This window comes from Rhinatrema bivittatum, chromosome 16 (assembly GCF_901001135.1).
Source record: "Rhinatrema bivittatum chromosome 16, aRhiBiv1.1, whole genome shotgun sequence".
Taxonomy (NCBI): Eukaryota; Metazoa; Chordata; class Amphibia; order Gymnophiona; family Rhinatrematidae; genus Rhinatrema; species Rhinatrema bivittatum.
In genome coordinates, this window is record NC_042630.1 from 23,556,097 (window position 1) to 23,576,417 (window position 20,321).

The 20,321-nt window shown below is 46.3% G+C and overlaps 1 protein-coding gene and 1 long non-coding RNA gene across 2 annotated transcripts in view; one reads left to right on the forward strand and one right to left on the reverse strand.

Annotated features, from left to right (window-relative positions):
- The window catches only part of LOC115077922, a 33,237-nt gene extending 29,815 nt beyond the window's left edge, over positions 1-3,422 (reverse strand). The window contains exon 1 of the long non-coding RNA XR_003853004.1: positions 3,326-3,422. This is a non-coding gene — a long non-coding RNA (uncharacterized LOC115077922). The remainder of the gene's footprint in view (positions 1-3,325) is intronic.
- Positions 3,423-3,487: 65 nt separating this feature from the next.
- On the forward strand, positions 3,488-10,235 carry LOC115077921 (motile sperm domain-containing protein 1-like). The gene is made up of 6 exons (XM_029580362.1): positions 3,488-3,617; positions 5,020-5,284; positions 6,802-6,877; positions 8,110-8,324; positions 8,506-8,670; positions 9,101-10,235. The coding sequence occupies exons 2-6, from the start codon at positions 5,065-5,067 to the stop codon at positions 9,130-9,132; spliced, it is 708 nt and encodes a 235-aa protein (XP_029436222.1). The 5' UTR covers positions 3,488-3,617; positions 5,020-5,064; the 3' UTR covers positions 9,133-10,235.
- Positions 10,236-20,321: the final 10,086 nt, after the last annotated feature.

The following is a 20,321-nucleotide window of genomic DNA, read 5'->3' on the forward strand; positions in this document are numbered from 1 at the left end:
TCTCTTACAATCACAATTGAATCAAAGTTACAATTATAGTAGCATTTCCAGAATAAAAAATGTGAGGAAGGCTTTGTACAGATAAGATTAAAAACAAGGTAGATTATGTGTAGTTACGTAGAGACATAGAAATGATGGCAGAAAAGGACCAAATGGTCCATCCAGTCTGCCCAGCAAACTTATGGAACTATCTGCCACACCATACAAGTATCTACTGCGCCAATCAAGACATCCCTATACTTAGTCTCCCAGACCGTCAAAGTCAGGGCCCTTGTTGGTTGCTGATGTGTCCAATTCCCCCCGTTATTTCTTGCTGTTGAAGCAAAGAGCAATGTTGGAGTTGCATCCAAAGTATCAGGCTTATTGGTTAATGATCGTATCAGCCACATCAGCAAGTTACCCCCATGCTTATTTGTTTTACCAGGCTGTAAATTCAATGTCCTTGTTGCTTACTGTCTGAATCTAATTCCCCTTTTCCCCCTGCCATTGAAGAGGAGAGCAATGATGGAGTTGCATCAACAGTATGAAGTATTGTTTAAGGGTAATAACTGGCACACCAGTAAGTTACCCCCATTCTCTCTTTTCTTCATTCTCATCCTCTGGCCTTTAGGGCGCCACAGTGTTTATCCCAAGCTAAGTAGAAAAAATATTTAACAGTATTCACACCGGTGAATCCCTAGTTACAGGTGGTCCCCCAACAGAAAAAGTGCCAATGGGCGCAACAACAGCATTTTTGTTGGCAACAGGCCTTTTTTATATTGTATATACCCTAAAGGGGGAGTGGGGCGGCCCGAACACAAACATGGACCCTAAGCGGGAACAGAGTTGGGTTCTGCACCTCAAATAAGTTCTGAAGGACAGACCGGCAAAACCTGCTTTCATGTCAGCCATCCTTTGCCTTGCAGATCTCCTCCATGGGGACTGATCGCAACTGATCAAACAGAGTGAGTCTTGACATGGGCCACAAGAGTCAAGCCAGCCTGGGTGTATCAGGAGGAGATGCAATCTGCTGGCCAACTGGAGAGCGTTTGCTTGGCAATCGCGATCCCCAGCTTACCCTGATCAAAAGAAACAAAAAGCTGGCTGGACTTTCTATGGGTTTCTATCCACTCCAGGTAGAAGGCCAAAGCTCTCTTGCAGTCCAAACTGTGCAGGGCTTCCTCACTTTGGTGAGAATGAGGCCTGGGAAAAAAAATGTTGGAAGGACAACCAAAAGGTTAAGATGCAATTCCAACACCAGCTTAGGCAGGAACTTAGGGTGCATATGCAAGACCACCCTATCATGAAAAAAATTAATGTAAGTTAGCTAAGTTACTAAGGCCTGAAGCTCAATGACCCTGCGTGCTGACGTAAACGCCACCAAAAAAATGACCTTCCAGGCCAAGTATTTGAAGTCACAGGAGCTCAGTGGCTCAAAGGAAGCTTTCATTGGCTGGCACAAAACCACACCGGGCATACTGTGTACAGGGATGGAGACCGCACCTTCAAAAGGATATGTAACCTCATCTAACCACCGATGAGGCCATAAAAGAATGTGTTAAGTCTCTCTGGGACCACATCACTCTGGCTAGCTCTTACACAGTCTCCTTCCCCCAGGGCCCGAGTCCTTTGTTGATGGAGGGGACAGGATTTCCCTTTCAGGTCCTGGAATGACATGGATGCCTTCTTACGCTTTCTTCCCAGGGGAGAGGCAACTCTTTTTGTCCCCACTGTGGGTGCTGTAAGTGCCAATAAAACAACACAGTCTTTGGGCTAGTGTTCAAAACTAAAGTCTTTACTGATGGGTAAAATAATGGCCCCGCTGCAATTCTCAGATTAGTCTTCTTCCCTCAATCTGTGCAGGGGTCTCTATTACCAAAAACCGAGAGGCCCTCACGTTCCAGGACTCACGTAATGAGGATCACAGATGGGTAGAGTATTCCTTTGTTGGGACAGGAAATATCCCTCCAAACTGGCAAAAAGGGCAAAACACAGGCTCTGCACAGAGAGTCCAAACCCTCTCTCTCTCCAAGGGCTGAAGGGTGTCCTCAAATGGTCTCAAGAGGAAGTTTTTGCTGTTAGCAGTCTCTCTCTAGCTTTTATCCCGGATCCAGGATGGAGAGATCCTCTCAGGAACCTGCAGCTCTCATGGTTCCTTCAGGCAGGAAGGGGCAGCAGAAATCTTCCTTTTAGTACTTCAGACAAAATTATTTTCCCTGGAACTGGAGTTCAAGCACTGGAAGGTCCTTGAACCAGCTCACCACCATAACCTCTAGGCCTTAAACCCATGCGACACCCAGAGGTCTTCTCAAGTCTTCCTACCATTAAAAAGAGCAAAAACCCAACAAAGCAATCTGGAGGCGAGCCCAACCAGCCAGTTAGTGGACTGGTAGTGCAGCTTTCCAACGTAGAAAAACATGCCTGACTGCCACCTAACTCCAACTCAAAATACTGTCCACACTCTCTCAATAGGGAGCTGCTTTTATTTCCTCACACGGGGCTCCCCACTTTCCTAATCTATATCTGCACTAGTTAACAGGCGTACCCAGGGCTATTACAGATATAAACCGGTTGGAGTCAGTCCAGAGGGTGGCCACTAAATGGTCTTCATTCTAAAGCATATGAGGATAGACTTAAAGATCTAAATTTGTATACCCTAGAGGAAAGGTGAGATATAATAGAGACATTTAAGTATCTCAAAGGTTTCCATGCAGAGGAGATGAGCCTCTTTCAATGAAGAGGAGTTATGGGAGAAGCATGAAAGGGGGTAAACTCAGGAAATATTCCTTTACAGAGATGCAAAACGGTATCTGAATTCAAGAAAGCAGGGGATCTCCAAGGGAGTAATGGGAGTTGTAAGGGCAGGATAAATTAACCAGATGAGCAGACTAGATGGGCTATATGGTCTTTTTCTGCCATATTTCTATGACTACTTTTTTTTTTCCTATGACCCCACCTATAGGTATAAGGGAGGCCTAGGGAAAAAAGAAAGCATGTCCTCTGTCTCCAATAACTGTGGAACAGGAAACCCTACTGGTACAGACTGGTCTAGCAGGAAAACAAGGAATCCTATTTTTGTTTGCACATTTCTATTTCTAATGCATAGCACCGCATTCTGTGTTTGCTGAGGGTGTGTCTGAGTTCTGCATGTGGGACTGAGTTGCAGACTGTGGGTTCTGGGTAGGGATCCCAACAGAAGGTTTATTGGGGTTCTAGGTTGGTTGTTGCCTTTTGAGTCCTGGGAATTTATGCTTAACATGAGGGAGGGGGGAGAAAGCTCACCTTCCCTAGGCCCTGCCCGCCCCCGCCCCCGCCCCCAGTAGTCAGACTAAGCCTATAACTGTACCTTTCTGCGGACGGGAGAACCCTTCCAACTACAGCACGCAAGGAGGCGTGATCGAGGAACCGTCCTTTGACGTCAATTGACCAGCCAATCAGCAGACAAATCGGTGCCTGAAGGCGGGCTTCACTGACCAGGTTTAGATTGACGGGCAGAGCATCGAATCAAGTCATCGCTGCCGCTGTCGGCCAATCCCTGCCGGCCGGGGACGGCGATGGGCGGTGTTTAGCGCTTGGGAACGGAAGCGCTAAAGGAGAAGGGAAAGAGGACTTCAGGGGCCGTTGGAAGCTCCTATCAGGTAATGAGTCTCGGCCAGGCGGGGTCTTATCCTCTCGGCCCGGCGCCGCCCTTTAACGACCGATCGTGACGTCATCGAGCACCGCGCTCTCATAGGCCGAGGGAGGCCAGAACTCGGGTTCGAGGTTGACGTCAGTGTAGGTGTATGTTGTGGGGGGAGCAGGGCTGCAGTTGAAAGCATGATTGGTCTGCAAAGCTGTAAAGGAAAGGACTCTCGGAAAGTGTCCTATCGGTGGTGGCCTTAATCTTCTTTGAGAGGGCAGTTACTGGCGTTACCCAATCAATAGCTGGGCCAAATTACATCACTCATGCTACGTTTAGCAGTCTAGTGCCGGTATCTGTGACGTCATGGGTGACGTCACATGCAATGCAGACTAATTGTACCCAGCAAGAAGGAGGTAGCCTGTCAGTCCGTGGAAAGAGGGCTGCTCCCAGCAGATTAAGGAGTTTGCACACCAGTGACCTTTAAAATAATATCTGTAATTGCTAGATGCTTCCTTGAACCAGTGCCCCACAGACAGGCCGATGCAATAACACGCGCCCAGCCCAATGCACAGGCTAATTCGCAGTTGGACGCACGTTTTGGATGTGCTAGACTAACTCCCAATGCAATAAGGGGATTTACGTGTCCAAAATGTGTTCCCAAATAAATGCATAGCTAATAGCGCTCATCACATGTAAATTCCATGTAGATGAGGTAATTAGCTATTACCCCCCTCCCCTGATGCAGAAAATCACCGGTCGTCCAAAGGACCCTTTTTAATGCGGCAAGCTTAACGCCATCCCCAGAACTGGCGTTAAGTCATTCTGCGAATCAAGGGCTCAAGGCACAAAATACAACCATGGCTTGTGGTCTGCACCTTCCAAGGCTGATTCTTTTTTGAGTGTTCCTTCTGGCACTGTCTTTATTCGGAGGGATTTCCCACTGCAAGGTGAGAATCATCTTTGGAGCCTAGAACTGCAGACTCCGGCTCGCACGCCACAGCACAACTGCACGCCGACACAAATTGAGACAGACCGAGGTCCTTTTGGTGGGGAAGGGAAATGACCGGGCCCCATTTTGTGTGGGGAATAAACCGGTTTATGAAACCAGTTGGTCTCGCTGCATATCTTTCTTGATAACTAATGAGGCTCATCACAATCCCTGGAAGAACAGCGCTTTTCTGCTTACAACTCAATTGTATTGAGCGCCTGTAGAAAACAGTCACGTCTCCTGGGCGCCCGATGCAATTTATCCCTAGTGCGTCCTTTTTACCGCACCGGCTCATTTAAATATAACATCGGGCGCCCAGGAGAGGTGGCTGTGCGCACATCTTATTGCATCGGCCCGAGAGGGAGTTTAGTTCTAACGTGTGGGGTGCTCTGGATCGTTTACTTCTTGCTTCCCGTTTTCCTCCACCCAGCCACAGAGGATGATGCTTGCAAATGCCCCAGCAAAATAGTCCTCCATGCGCCGGGGGCCTCCTCAGACCCCGGCTGAAGAGCGCCGCTCTGCTGGCGAAGAGGAAGCAGGCGGCAGGAGGAACAGGCAGGATCTGGCAGCTTGTGCGGGCTCGGTTCCAGTCTTCATCTTTCCCGCAGAGCTTGTCTTCTACGCAGACGATCGGAGTAGCCACAAGCAGGTGCTGACCCTCTACAACCCTTTCAGCACTGTGCTCAGATTCAGAGGTGAGGAGCCCCTGGCAGTCGTGGGGTGGAGCGGTATCTGGTCCAGCTGAGTGCTGAAATTACTGGGAGGATCCAGAGGGTCTTGGACCCTGAGGATCCCCAGCTGGAAGGACCGGCTGTACTGGGGAATGCAGCGGTGCCACAGTTGCTCCAGGCTGCTGAGTCAGAGGCCTTGGTAAAGCAGCAGCTGATCTGGTGATGTTTTGATTGGTTGTTGCTACCTTCCAGTAAAGTTCAGGCTACAACCACACTTAGATAAGGTTGCTACCTCTCACCAAGTCAACTGAACAAGTTGATCCAGTCCTGGCTTTGCCTCACTCCATACATGGATTTGCAATTCTATTGATTTCAATTAACATTGGACGGACAAAACCAGGACTAGACTGTCCTGGTCAGTTGACCTGGGGTGAGGTGTCAACCCTACAGTCAAATAAGGCTTGTGGTTGCTGATTTTCAGGGCCATGTACATGATATTAGTTGAGGTTTAGTCAAAAGTCGCATAAATTTTAGCCAAGTCCACAATTTAAAAGCCCAAAAAGTACAAAGGAAGTGTCTTGCATTACAAGCAGCAAAATGTTTTTTTCAATAAAGTTTGCACAAATTGGCACAGTAAATTCTTGATGCCTTCACAAGGTTCTGTGCCAACAGGGCATCTCGCTCCTGCCAGCTGCACATCTGTTCTCCTTCTTTCACCTGGCAGTTTCCTCCTGCTTCTTTCGGCTTCCAGCTCAGTTAGACCCAGGGCTAGTAGGATCCAGAGCCATGAGCCTTCGTTAATCCCTCCCAGGGGGTTTCTGCCAGTTTTTATACCCACTTTCATCTCATTTAGCAACAGTCTCTGGTGAGGGATGTTTTAATTGTGGGCCCTAAATTGCAGAGACTGGCACTCCCCCCCCAGGGGCAGTAAAAGCTGCCTCTGTATCATTCCCAGACCTGGCTAATGCAAGCAAGGGAAGGCAAACTGGGAATCAGATCCTGGTATTTGGCATGGCAGTGTACAGCACTATCCCAAGCCAGCCCAGCCATTCTTTATAGGGTCACCACCTTTCTCAGACCATCCCAAACAGGCAGATCCAGCCTTGGTTTGGACCACTGCATGCATACAGTTCTGATTTTCCCAAGAAAAGTAGGACATCGTCTCTTGAACCTGCCACTAGAATTTCTGCTGGTTTATGGTATTTTCCAGTTTTTAACTCTCCAAGGCCGGCCTGGGTGGGACACATCCCTCATGCCTCTCTGGCTGTCGTGGATCTCCACCAAGGAGGCACTGGGGAATAATCATCCCCCCCCCCCTCCACATTTTCCTCCTTCCCTTCCAAGACTACGTCCCTCTCTATATTTCTGGATGGGATGGAAACTTGTTATGATGTAATGAGGGCAAAATTAGGACTGGATCCGGCTCTCCCCACTGACCCGGAGCTGGCTTGGGGATACCACGCAGAGCTCCCCCACGCTGTCTGGCTTTTATTGCTCCCTTTCAGATGCTGTTTAATCTGACTTTTTTTTGGCTGCTGAAGTTCTCTGCACAGCTCCGTCCAGATACACCGTGGTGGATGCCGAGGGACATGTCCGGCCTCAGTCGTGCATAGATATGTAAGTCTTTTTGGAATTATTTGCACAGCTACAGCCTCTGACTTGGGGGCTAAAAATCACTGTAAAAATATCTTCCGGTGGCAGCTGAGGTTTTTGGTTTTTAAATCACTTTTTGTGAAATAAATGATTGCACAGGGACAGTGGTGGAGCGCGCTGTTAACCTGCATCTGGACGCGCGTTTTGGACGCGCTAGCTTTACCCCTTATTCAGTAAGGGGTAATAGCGCGTCGAAAACGCGCGTCCAACACCCCCCCCCCCCCCCCCCCCGAGACTAATAGCGCCCGCAACATGCAAATGCATGTTGATGGCCCTATTAGTCATTCCCGTGCGATACACTGGCCTGTGCGCGCGCCGGGAGAGCAGGTGCTCTCCCGCGAACTTTACTGTATTGGCCTGAGTGTTAGGCTGTATTGTTTTGGTTTTCACCACAACCCTGTCCTTGTGCAATAGTGACCCCCACTGGCCACCGACTGTCCTGCAAGCAGCTCATGCAGCTGTCACTGCACAAAGACATGGGGAGGCCAGTTAAGTTTTGTCTCATGGGCACCTACAGAGTAGTCTTCATCTCAATGGAAAGGAGAAAAGATTTTTTTCCTATTGTGTAGCCAGATGGACTCAGGACCAGTGGGTTATGCTCCCCTGCCAGCAGATGGAGACGGAGTCAGGTTTCAAAGCTGACGTCACCCTAGATACACCCCTGCAGTGACCTCAGCCATTCAGTATCTGTCCGTCTCCTAACAGGAACACAGTACTCTTTAGATGAGGAAAATTTACCTTCAAATTTCTACTTTTAAATTGGAGATTTTCTGATTTTGTGTCTCAGAAGCAGTAGGTACTGAGCACGAGGAACAGAGAATATACTAAGACTCCCTTTGCCTACCAGTCAGTGTGAGCCATTGTGGCTTTTACTTCTCACCTGCAATTCAGTTCAAGACTTTTGTCTTAGTGTGGCTTTCCTGGACTGCAAATCTAGATTCATACTTGGAGGTTAATTGGGTTTGCTGTTTGCAAGGGGCACATCTGTGGGATGCTCGCTCTTTTAGCAGGGGCCGATTAAGCTCACAGGAGGAGCCGGACTGGCTCAAAGTGCTACAGAACGGGAGTTTTAAATCATTCCAGTCATAAAGAATGTTAGCACGCGAGGAGCCACGACTGCAGCCGGAGTTAAGGGTCAGGCACTCCCGAGCGTTAGTACAGATCTCATGTGATGTGACCTCTCCCCTCTCTCGCAGCGTTGTGCGGCACAGGGACGTCAGCGCCCGGCACTATGGGACAGCTGACAGGTTCCGCATCGAGGTGTCGGAGGAAGGCACTCGGGCGATTCTGGGTCGGAAAGATGTTCCTTCTGCCTTGCACCCCGCCAGGAGGCCAGAGCCGAGCCCAGTGGAGAGGAGAAGGGAGGCACCAGCGAACTGGCACCCTTCCCATATAGTGTCACTGCAAAGAGGTGAGGCTGTCTCAAGGGGCTTTTTTGTTTTTTTTTTCCTTTCTCTTCCCACTGCCGGAATTTGCCGGCAGCGTCCGGCACCCAGCGCTGCACGCAGAGGGATGAAAACTTGGGACGGAAAAAGGGGAGGGGGCGATAAGGAACCGTGCAAGATGATGATGGGTGCCGTTTGCTTGCGCAGGACCATCGCGGCCACTCTCCCCTGGCATCTTGGCACTGCATGTCTGCGTGGGAGCCGTCTGCCTCTGCCTGCTGATGCTGCCCCTTCAGGGAGAGCCCAGCTTGCTGGTCCCGGAGAGCCTCCACGTTTCGGTCATACAGAAGCTGGTGGCTGCGTATGTACTGGGTAAGGTGCCTGGTCAGCATCATTTTTGGGCCTCGTGGTGATTAGCAAGCCCAGCCTTTAATACAGAGATGGGGGTTAAAAACAAATATATATCTCTGTTTGCTCACAGTGGGTTTTCTCATGTTGCAGGGGTAATCTGTGCTATGCTTTTTGTTTGGAAAAGTACCCCTGCTTTAGGAGAGCTCTGAGGAACAATAAACTGCTGATGGGAGAGAGGGGCAGGAGAGGCAGTAATCAGGGATATAGGAATGGCTGAAAGGAATCATTGTTCCTGCCACTCCTCTTTTACCAATTTGACTCATCCTGTTTCCTAGAGACCTGCAAGGGGGTGCTTGTGATATATCTCACAGCACTGGTCCTTCCACCCCCTTCCAGTCTCTTAGAAATGGGATCGTTCACCATCTGACTTTTCCTTCTTTCTTTCCTGCAGGGCTTCTGACTATGGTGTTTCTTCAGGGTTAACAACAAGGCAGACATCATGGGTCAGTTTTATGACCATTTTAGCTATGAAAATCAAAGGGGGAAGAGTTGTTCTGGACTGCACTGGATTACAGAAAGCGATGCCAGCCCGCCGCTCAGCCTTGGAAGGGGTGTGACCTCTTTGCACTCAACCCCTCTCTTTCGCTATCTGGTGATGGGTATTCCTGCTACAGGCCCAGTGAAGGAGTGACCGCACCGTGGGGGCTTCTGGGCCTGGAAGAGACCATTCCTGTTGCCACAGCCAGATAGCTTCTGTTCTCTGCATCACTCATCTCCAGGGACCATTTCATCACTTCCATTCCTGACCCTAAAATTCAGTGTTCTGTGTGTATTCAGACATTTAAGGAGACCAAGCACTTTAGAATAAAGTTGTGTGACTTGAGCAGTGGGAAGATTGACAGGTGCAGGCATTTTATCCTTGGTTATCCAGTCTAACTTGTGTATCAGGAAAAGCAACAGCTAGTGACTGGTCAGTGATGGGGCTGGAAGGAGCTCTGACCGTTATACCCAGGGACCAGTCGGTGAGATGTTGGAAGGAGCTGGGATGGTGACACTTACAGAGTGGTCAGTTGATGGCCCTGGAAGGAATGCTGACTCAACACTTAGAGAATGGTCAGCGATATGCTGAACATAGATCTGATGGTGACACCTAGTTTGTGATACTGGAAGAAGCGTGGATAATGACGCCTAGAGACTGGACAGCGATAGCCCTTCAAAAAGATCTGATGTTGACATCTAGTGACTGGTCAGTGATAAGCTGGAAGGAGCCCTGGTGACATTGGAATCTGGACAGTGACATCTAGAACTAGACAGTGAAAGGAGCTCTGCCGGTGACACCTAGTGACTGGTCAGTGACAGTCCTGGAATATGCAGGAAATAAATTTGCATTCAAATGTATCTCATGCATATTAAGTGTACATAGCCTGGGAGTCCCCCAGGACAGGGTTGGGAACGAGTGATTTAGACCATCAAAAAGTCCAGTATTCCAGGGCAGAGAGGAATCTTTTCTAGGTTTGATCACTACTTACCTTTTTGTTTTAAAATGCTGGTAACCTTGAATAAAAGGGCCTGGCTTTTAAGTTGGAGAGATTCCTTAGCATATAATGAGAAACAGATGGTCTTGTTTTGCTGTAGGGAAGGATGAGTGGGGATAGGGGTAGGCTATTCCAGTTCTAGAGTGCCACAAACAGGTCTGGGTTTTAGGATATACACAATGAATATGCATAAGGTATATTTGTATGCACTGCCTCCATTCTAGGCAAATATATGTCATGCATATTCATTGTGAATGTCCCAAAAACCAGACCTGTTTGTGGCACTCCAGGACTGCCATTGCCTACTGCGTTCAGATACTCCATGAAATAAGCTCCGCCAGCAGTTTGTGTGCCCTCTTCCTTCATGCCTCACCTCAGGGTGCCAACTGGCCCCAGATTTGTCCAACAGGGTTGATCTATTCCTGGACTTTCCCTAGTGCATGTAGGGACTTTAGTTCTGCTTTTATTGCCATCCTTAAGAAAAGTAAGACTACAAGTCCCTGCATGCAGTGGGATAAAGCTTGGAGTGGATAAGCTCTGTCAAGCAAAGCGGGAGCCCACTGGCCAGACACCTTCAGTAAAGCCCATAATATCCTCTGTGCCAACTGTTACAGTATGAACAGGGACATTACAGCCATGTGACTGATCTTGCACAGTGCTGGCACTGTATAAGAGATACAATCCCCCACTAGCCCAAGGCAAATCAGAGTGGGTGTGGGCTGCCCTTTCATGGTTACATTTGAGAATTTGAAACCTGCCTTTTATTGTTTAGCAAATTTGTGAATCTGGTTCCCCCTTTGTTCCTTCTAGTCACCACTGCTTGTCTGTCCCCTAGGGTTGCCAGGACAGGTTGATCCAGCGTGGGTTTTACCCTACTGTGTGCATGGACGTGTCTTGTTTTTTTCATAGGGAAACCATAACTGCACATCTCTGCATGTAATGAGGTAAAGGCAGAACTGGCTGAGCCTGGCTGAAAATCTGGAGCCAGTTGGCAACCCTACTATCCCCCCTCATATTCCAGCCCTGAGGCTTAGATTATGTGACTTGTATAAAACCTGGTATAGCATCTAGAAATAGAGAGGAGAAAAACTCTCAAATCAGGTACAAGTTAAACTGGAAATATTTATAGTTAGGCATCAGCCAGCGATACAAGTGTATAATTAAGGTCTTCAGCACTGTGTCTTGACAGCAGCTGATGTTTTTATATGGGTACTGCTTAAGGGGGAATTAAATAACAATTTATCTGAAATCTCCATGCTCATAACTGGACCATATGGCCTCTCTGACTAAATAAAGAGACTGTGCAGTCCAGTTATGAGCATGGAGATTTCAGATAAATTGTTATTTTTAACCCCCCCGAAGCAGTACCCAAACAAAATGTCAGCTGATGTCCAGACTGAGTGTTGAAAACCTTTACTATTCACCTTCTGGCTTGCCGATGCCTTTCTCTATAAATTTCCAGTTTAACAAGTGCCTGCTATGACTTTTTTCCTCCTTGTCTCTTTTTCCACATGATGTTTTAAGTGATAGGGTTACTCTTTGTGTTTTTGATAAAACCTGGTATATAACATTTCATTAATAATAAAAAAAAAAAAAAAGCTACTCTTGCGTAAGATAACAAGGAAAAGAGAACCAAGAAAACTACAAACACTTAAACACTGCCCCTTGTCTTATAAAATGAATAATGTTGAATTGTAAGAGAGGGGTTGTAACAAGCCATTAACAACTGTCGGACAGACCAATGCAGCCGACGCTGGGCCTCTTGATCACTACCCCGCCCCCAGTCTCTTATTTTTTTGTTAATATTTTTGAATGCATAAAGTGAAAAAAAATTAAAATCCAGTAAAAATCATAAGTGAACACAAAAAAAAAAAGGCCCAACAGTGTAGATAGCCCCCCCTATCAATAAATGCAACACCAGCTTGATGTAAATCCCAACACCAGAATGATGTTTCGTACTAAGACTGCATCAGGAGAAAAAAACATTTATAATACCTATCACGAGGAAAAGGGTTCACAGTGGGGTCGAAATATCTCTGTTATCAAGAACATAAAAATATAAGAAAAGAACATGGCATCCGGATTTGTACGTATACACAAATGTTAAAGCATCAAAAAGACACAATGACAAAGTTTAATCTCTGCAGGCTGGTTGGTTCAGAGGTAATAACAAACCCAACATGGTGACGTGATGTACCCCATTTGAATTGCACCTGTCAAAATGGCAAAACAGAGAAAGCAAATGAGCAGACAGGACACTGTGCAGAAATAAATTTATCCTATTTTTTTTATAACTAAGTCCACTTGAGATCAGCAGGGATCAGTGTTAAGGCAGTGAATCCATGATTGTTCTTTACAATAAAAGTATCGCATCATCGCCAACACGTCAATCACATAGAACCTCAGATCATTAAAAGAATGGTTAAAATCCACCCAGTGTGCAACCCTAGGAGCTGTCATCCATTGTTTATTAATACAATTCCTATGTTTAATCATACAGGAGCCAACGCTGTGCTTAGCTTTGCCTACACAGACTTTCTAACATGGACATCTGATCAGGGTGACCACCCACGTAGTCTTGCAAACAGTGGCTGTTGAGTGGTCATAGAACAGACGCAACGTGCAGTTTGCTGTGTTTACATGACACGGTTCAGATCGCATCCTCAGAAACTCCTATTAAGTTGTGTGACTCTTTAATATCTGTAATTTGTCTATGTACACAAAGCGGAGAAGTTTCGATTCCACCGTGACCACTTTTCCTCTTGCTAAGTACAATACATGTTTTTTTCCCCTCTGATGCAGTCTTAGCATGAAACACCAGTCTGGTGTTGGGATTTACAGATGGGACCTTGAATTTATTGATAGGGGGACTGTGTCTATTCTGTTGGGTCTTTTGTGTTTTTTTTTTTTGAGAGTTCGCTTATGGGTTTTACTGGATTTTAATTTTTTCATTTTATGCATTCAGAAATAGACAAAAAATTAAGAGACAGTGGGTTAGTGATCAGGAGGTCCAGCGTCACTGTATTGGTCAGGCAGATGGACATTACTGGCTTGCTGAAACCCCTTTTCTTACAATTCAACATTATTGGTTTTGAAAGACATGGTAGCATTTAAGCATGTGTGGTTTTCTTGGCTCTTTTCATAGAACATGGAATGGCAAGCCACAGCTTGATTTAAAAAGTATCATTCTTTCTAAGTAGTGTGTTTTTGTTTTTAATTATAATGGCATTGTCAGGAATGAAGTACTGATGAATGCCTTCTCCCCAGGCTGTATCATGGGTGTGGTTTAGTTCTAAACAAGAGAGTTGTATATTGGGTGCTGGAGGGCTTTTAAAGCCACACTTTTGTAGTAATAATACTGTCACATTTCCAAGCTTTGCTGTTTAAATAAAAGAATTTCAGCACGGAGGAGGGAACTCACACGTGCCTCTCCTAACTCTGGCTAACTGTGATGGTGTTGCAATAGGCATCGCAACTGGCTGGGGGCCCACAGCCCTCGTAGGGTTACTCTGGCCTACAGGACCATGGAGCAGGACACCAAGGTGGCTGGTGTTCTCCCAAAGCAGCAGCAGCTCACAGGCAAAACTGCTATTACTTCCTCTTTTCTGAACGTGTGTTGTAAATTTCAGTAGTCAAGTAGCATCGTGCACATATAGCTGTGCGTGCTCAGGGCTGTATCAGACTTCTCCATTTTCTCTGTCCTTGCCCGCCTTTGAACGGTGGCTGGCTTTCCGCCTTCTGCTGAAGAGAGGAACCGCGGCAGGCATCATCGCCAGTAGAACTGAGAAATGTTTTTTTTAGTTTGCACCCGCAGTCCTGTTGCTGCTGCTGCTGCCTTCCAGTACTATGCTTACAGCTTGAGCAGCAAACCTGCCATGCTGGCAACGTGTCAGCAGGCAGCTGCATGTTTAATCAAACAGAAAAACACTGCTGTATTTTAACAGCGTGGCAGAGGACCCTCAGCCAATCAGGGGGCTGGGTTGACCACACCCCCTCATCCCACATCTTTATTTTATGTACAGGATATGTTTTGGGTGGGAGGAGAGAGGGGGACTAGGGGAAAGGGCATAGCGCTTTATACAGTGTGTCTGTTGTGGGGATGCTACATGATTCCAAAAAGTGAATTAGATTTGATAATAGCTTTAACGATTGGTGAAGGAATACATCTCACTGTTTCTCTGCTTAAGAACCTGGGGGGGGGAGTGCATTAAAAATCTTTCACCCAATCCCAATGGTAGCATAATTGTTATGACTATTATCAAAGTAGGAAGTGTAAACCTCCTACTACTTAACATTTGTATAGCGCTATGCAGAGCTGTACAAACACCACCCAAAAGCCATTCCCTCTTCACTAGATCTTACAGTCTAATCAAGACATACAGGGCAGACACTTGCTACAATTAACAAGGCTGAAAACAAACCAACCGGCTTAAGCTTTAAAAGCAGCATCAAAAAGATGGGGTAAGCAAGGTTGGAGAAGGCCCATGACACACCAGCACTCTATTCCAAGCACATGTTAAGGGCAGGTGGAAAGCACTCAGTCTGGAATTGGCGTAGAGAACTAGGACATGACCAGGTGTGAAGAAAGAGGTTGACTGCTAATATGACTCCTATAAACAAGAGGAAGCCAATACCTGCAACTTCATGGAATTAAGAGCCAATCCTTTAGAGGCCTTCCTGCAAACATTCCTAAATTAATGGAACAGGTCCAGAGGCAGGGGTTCAGCAATGCCTTAAGCACCAGTCCCTCTAATATTCTCCAACCCCACACATAAGCTAAAGAGAATTTCCTAGCTTTTAGTAAGGTAGCTTCCATGGCTTGCGAGTAAGCCTTCTTCTCTAAGCACACCCTCTTAAGGGCCAAACCATAAGACAAAATTGATCTGGATCCTTGTGAAACAGCAGAGCCTGGCAAAGGAGCTCCCTACAAATTGGAAGATGCAAGAGCCTGTGGCAGAGAAGATCCAAGTACCATAGTCAGCAAGTCCTCTCTGGCACCAGCAGCAAGATTAGCAGTGGATGTTTGGCCACCTTCTGAAGAATTCTGCCTATCATAGGCCAAGGAGGGAAAACGTATGAACATCCTCTCCCTGGGCCACACGTGAATCGGCAGCGATCTCAAAACGAGGGTCTCCCTTTTGGCTGAAAAACCTGATCACCTTTGCATGCTGACCAGTGGCCATCAGATCCAAATCGGGTGGACCTTACTTCCCTACAATCAAGCAAAGGCTCTCTGAGATAGGGACCACTCCCCCAGATCTACAACACTGCAGCTGAGGCAGCTTGCTTATTGTGGACACCTACAATGTGTAACACCCACAAGGTGCTTAAATTTATTTCGGACCAAGGGCGAGAATATCCATCTCCAACAGCACCTGATGACCTCAAGCTACCCCTTGATGATTTATGTAATCATCATGGCACTTTTGGATATTACTTGGAGCACCTGACTATGCACAAACTACAGGAAAGCCAGACACATAGCTCTGGCCTCCAAACAACCACCAGCTCACCTCCTCAGGAGTCCATTGGCTCTGCGCATATCTCTCCTGACAGTGTGCCCCCCACCCCAAAAGACTGGCATCTATCATCACAATGATCCAGGCAGGGGTCTCCAACTCCATTTCTCATTCCAAGTGGCAAACATCCAGCCACCAGTGCAAGCTCTGCCTTGCTGACTCCAGGAGAGATAATCTTACTTCCTGAGATTGGGAGCTCCATCTGGAAAGCCAGGCTCTCCGAAGAGGATGCATGTGCGCCCTTACCCAGGGAACAAAATCCAAAGCTGCCACCATGGATCCGAGAATTGGAAGGTAAGACCACAGTGTGGGCTGTCTGGCCCCACTCATAAGGACATAAGACTTGCCATACTGGGTCAGACCAAAGTTCATCAAGCCCAGTATCTTGCTTCCAACAGTGGCCAATCCAGGTCACAAGCGCCTGGCAGGATCCCAAAAGGTCAATATAGTCCATGCTACTTATCACAGGAACAAACAGTGGCTTTCACTAAGTGCATCTTAATTATGGTTTACTGATTTTTCTTGCAGGAACTTGTCCAAACCTTTTTCAAATCCAGTTACAGCAAAAGCCTTCATTACATCCTCCAACAAAGAATTTTAGAGTTTAATTACACATTTGAGTAAAAAAAAATATTTTCTATTTTTCTTAAAATATAGCACCTAGCAATTTCATTGAATATCCCTTAGTTTTACTTTTTGAAAAAGCAGAACAAACAAATAGCATTTAACTGTTCCGTTCATTTTATAGACCTCTATCACATCTCTCCTCAGCTGCCTCTTCTCCAAGCTGAAGAGGAGAATCATTCCATCCCCTTTATCATTTTGGTCACCCTTCTCTGTACCTTTTCTAATTCCACTATATCTTTTTTGAGATACAGTAATCAGAACTGCACACAATATTCAAGGTACAGTCATACCATAAAGCAATAGAGAGGTATTATGATATTCTGTTTTATTCTCAATGCCTTCCCTCATAATCCCTAGCATTCTATTTGCTTTCTTGGTCGCTGCCGCACACTGAGCAGAGGATTTCAAGATATTATTCACAATGACGGAAGATCCTTTTTCTTGGTTGGTGATTCCCAACGTGGAACTAATGTGTAGCTGTAATTTGGGTAGCTCTTCCCTACATGCATTACTTTGCACTTGTTTATATTAAATATCTGCCATTTGGATGCCCAGTCTCCCAGTCTTGCAAGGTCCTCTTGTGATTTAACAAGGTCCTCTTGTGATTTAACAATTGGATTAATTTTAGATCAGCAAATTTGAACACTTCACTCATTGTCATTGTCTAGGTCATTTATAAAAAAAAGTTAAAAAGCAGCATCCTCCTACAGATGCCTGGGGCACTCCACTAGTCACCTTTTTCCACTGAGAAAGTTGATCATTTAGCTCTACTCTGTTTTCTTTTCATAATTCTGTTGTAGCTCCTTCATAGCTGAGCCTAAGGATTTTAAGTCCTCCTCATGGGATTCCACTTGGGTTTCCATTTCATCGATGCGGCGCCCTATGTCCCCCATATCCTCCTTCATCTCCTGTATAGCAGACATTATGTCCCTTTTATCACTTTTCATATCGAGCCTTAATTCACAGAACCAGGAGCGAAATTCTGCTCTAGTCGGGATCGCCTCCCCCTCCTGTCCGAGCACCATGCGGTCCCTCTGCAGATTCGGCCCCCTCCTCGGTGGCTGCACCCGCGGCCGCCATCTTGGGCGAAGCAGGCTCGGAGGATTTGGGCTGTTTACGGAAGGAAAACCCCTGAAAATCCACGGGTTTCTTCGGCAGCGGCATCAACCTCTCATCCAATATCGGGTTCGCTGCAAATCTCAAGTTTCGGGGAGCTAAAGAAGTGGAGGTGGAAGAAAGACGCTCGGCACTTGGAGGAGCCCTCGTTTCAAGCTGCCATCTCTTAGGATGACGTCACTTCCTCCCTACTCTGTTTTCTTTTAACCAGTTCTCAATCCACACTAAGACTATCCCATGACTTTTTAATTTTTTCATCAGCCTCTTATGAAGTTCTTTGTCAAACGCTTTCTGAAAATCCAGATACACTATATCAACTGACAGGAGTCGAGTGGCATCTTATAGACTAACAGTTTATTAAAGTATGAGCTTTCAAGGATAAAATCCACTTTGTCAGATGCATGAAGTGATGTACAGAGGTGGATTTTTCTGGGAATACGGGGACCTTTGAGTCCACCCATGCTTTTTCCATCTTCTCCCTATACAAAAAGCATCACTTACAGGCAGGGCAAGAGGCTGTAGCACTCTAGGCAAACCAATGTAGCATTGCCACCGCCGCCCCCCCCCCCCCCCCCCCAAAAAAAAATAAAACCCACCCTGACAGGCACATGCCCCTCTGACAGTGATATATATAGATAGATAGTCAGTCATGTTCTCTCTCTGCGTATTGCCATGTTAAACCGCCATCTGGTTTGGGCTCTGTAACTGCTCTCCTACCTTCTTTGCCATTTCAAAAATGGCACCCCACCCACTTATGACACCCTAAGCAACTGCCTCGTCCCACCTAATGGTTGCGCCAGCCCTGCTTACAGGGCAGCTTTGTCAAGATAGCCTTAAGAGATAGAGTTCACTGACCAAATGCGCATTCAAAGCTGATATCAAGCCACTACCACCGATGCACCGCCCTTAACAGAGACCCGCACCAAATCATAGCCAGTGTCTGCCACATAGGACACTCCCCGTTCACATGGAGAACTCTTCTCCCAGGTCTTCTTGGGCATCCTGAGCCCAGATTGCACCACAATACAGAAACACTCAGCCATCTGAAGATCCAAGTGCATAAGCTTCAAATGCCTGTTTCAGAGAGGATTCTACCTTGCGTGCCCTTCAGAGCTATCCCACCTTCCACGAGTATGGTGGTCTGCTTGGTCACTGAACACACCAAGGCTTCTACCTTGGGAAAATGGAACTTGTTTTTCACCTGGGGATCAAATGGGCATAACTTGGCCAGCGAACATCCTCCTTTGAAATCAGCTTCTGGGGTTGCCCAATCCATATCAATAAGATCTTGCACCGTCTGGCATAAAGGAAAGAAATGCCAGGACTTCCTCGAGCTGACCAGAATGGGATCCTTAGTGGCAGGAGCTCTGCCCTATAGTCCAAAAGATGTAAGGTGTGCAAGGACTGTGGGATGTTAGCTGATCCCTAAGGAAGAGACACAACATGTATGCATCTCTCTCTGGAGAAATCTTGTTATCTTCCAAATCCACATCACTATAACCAATTGGAAAATATTTAAAACAATCCATGAAGTAATCCGAGTAAGGAACATCCTTCTCCAGCCAACTTTTCACAGCTAAGATTCCTATCCCTCTTCTTATTTCAGGATATATATAGCCAGTTAACCTGCAAGTGTGGCACCTGGACTACATAAGAAGAACATAAGAAAATGCCATACTGGGTCAGACCAAGGGTCCATCAAGCCCAGCATCCTGTTTCCAACAGTGGCCAATCCAGGCCATAAGAACCTGGCAAGTACCCAAAAACTAAGTCTATTCCATGTAACCATTGCTAATGGCAGTGGCTATTCTCTAAGTGAACTTAATAGCAGGTAATGGACTTCTCCTCCAAGAACTTATCCAATCCTTTTTTAAACACAGCTATACTAACTGCACTAACCACATCCTCTGGCAACAAATTCCAGAGTTTAATTGTGCGTTGAGTAAAAAAGAACTTTCTCAGATTAGTTTTAAATGTGCCCCCTAGTCTTTCTACTATCCGAAAGAGTAAATAACCGATTCACATCTACTCGTTCTAGACCTCTCATGATTTTAAACACCTCTATCATATCCCCCCTCAGTCGTCTCTTCTCTAAGCTGAAAAGTCCTAACCTCTTTAGTCTTTCCTCATAGGGGAGTTGTTCCATTCCCCTTATTTTGGTAGCCCTTCTCTATACCTTCTCCATCGCAATTATATCTTTTTTGAGATGCGGCGACCAGAATTGTACACAGTATTCAAGGTGCGGTCTCACCATGGAGCGATACAGAGGCATTATGACATTTTCCGTTTTATTCACCATTCCTTTTCTAATAATTCCCAACATTCTGTTTGCTTTTTTGACTGCCGCAGCACATTGCACCGATGATTTCAATGTGTTATCCACTAGGACACCTAGATCTCTTTCTTGGGTTGTAGCACCTAATATGGAACCCAACATTGTGTAATTATAGCATGGGTTATTTTTCCCTATATGCATCACCTTGCACTTATCCACATTAAATTTCATCTGCCGTTTGGATGCCCAATTTTCCAGTCTCACAAGGTCTTCCTGCAATTTATCACAATCTGCTTGTGATTTAACTACTCTGAACAATTTTGTGTCATCTGCAAATTTGATTATCTCACTCGTCGTATTTCTTTCCAGATCATTTATAAATATATTGAACAGTAAAGGTCCCAATACAGATCCCTGAGGCACTCCACTGTCCACTCCCTTCCACTGAGAAAATTGCCCATTTAATCCTACTCTCTGATTCCTGTCTTTTAGCCAGTTTGCAGTCCACAAAAGGACATCGCCACCTATCCCATGACTTTTTACTTTTCCTAGAAGCCTCTCATTAGGAACTTTGTCAAACGCCTTCTGAAAATCTGATGC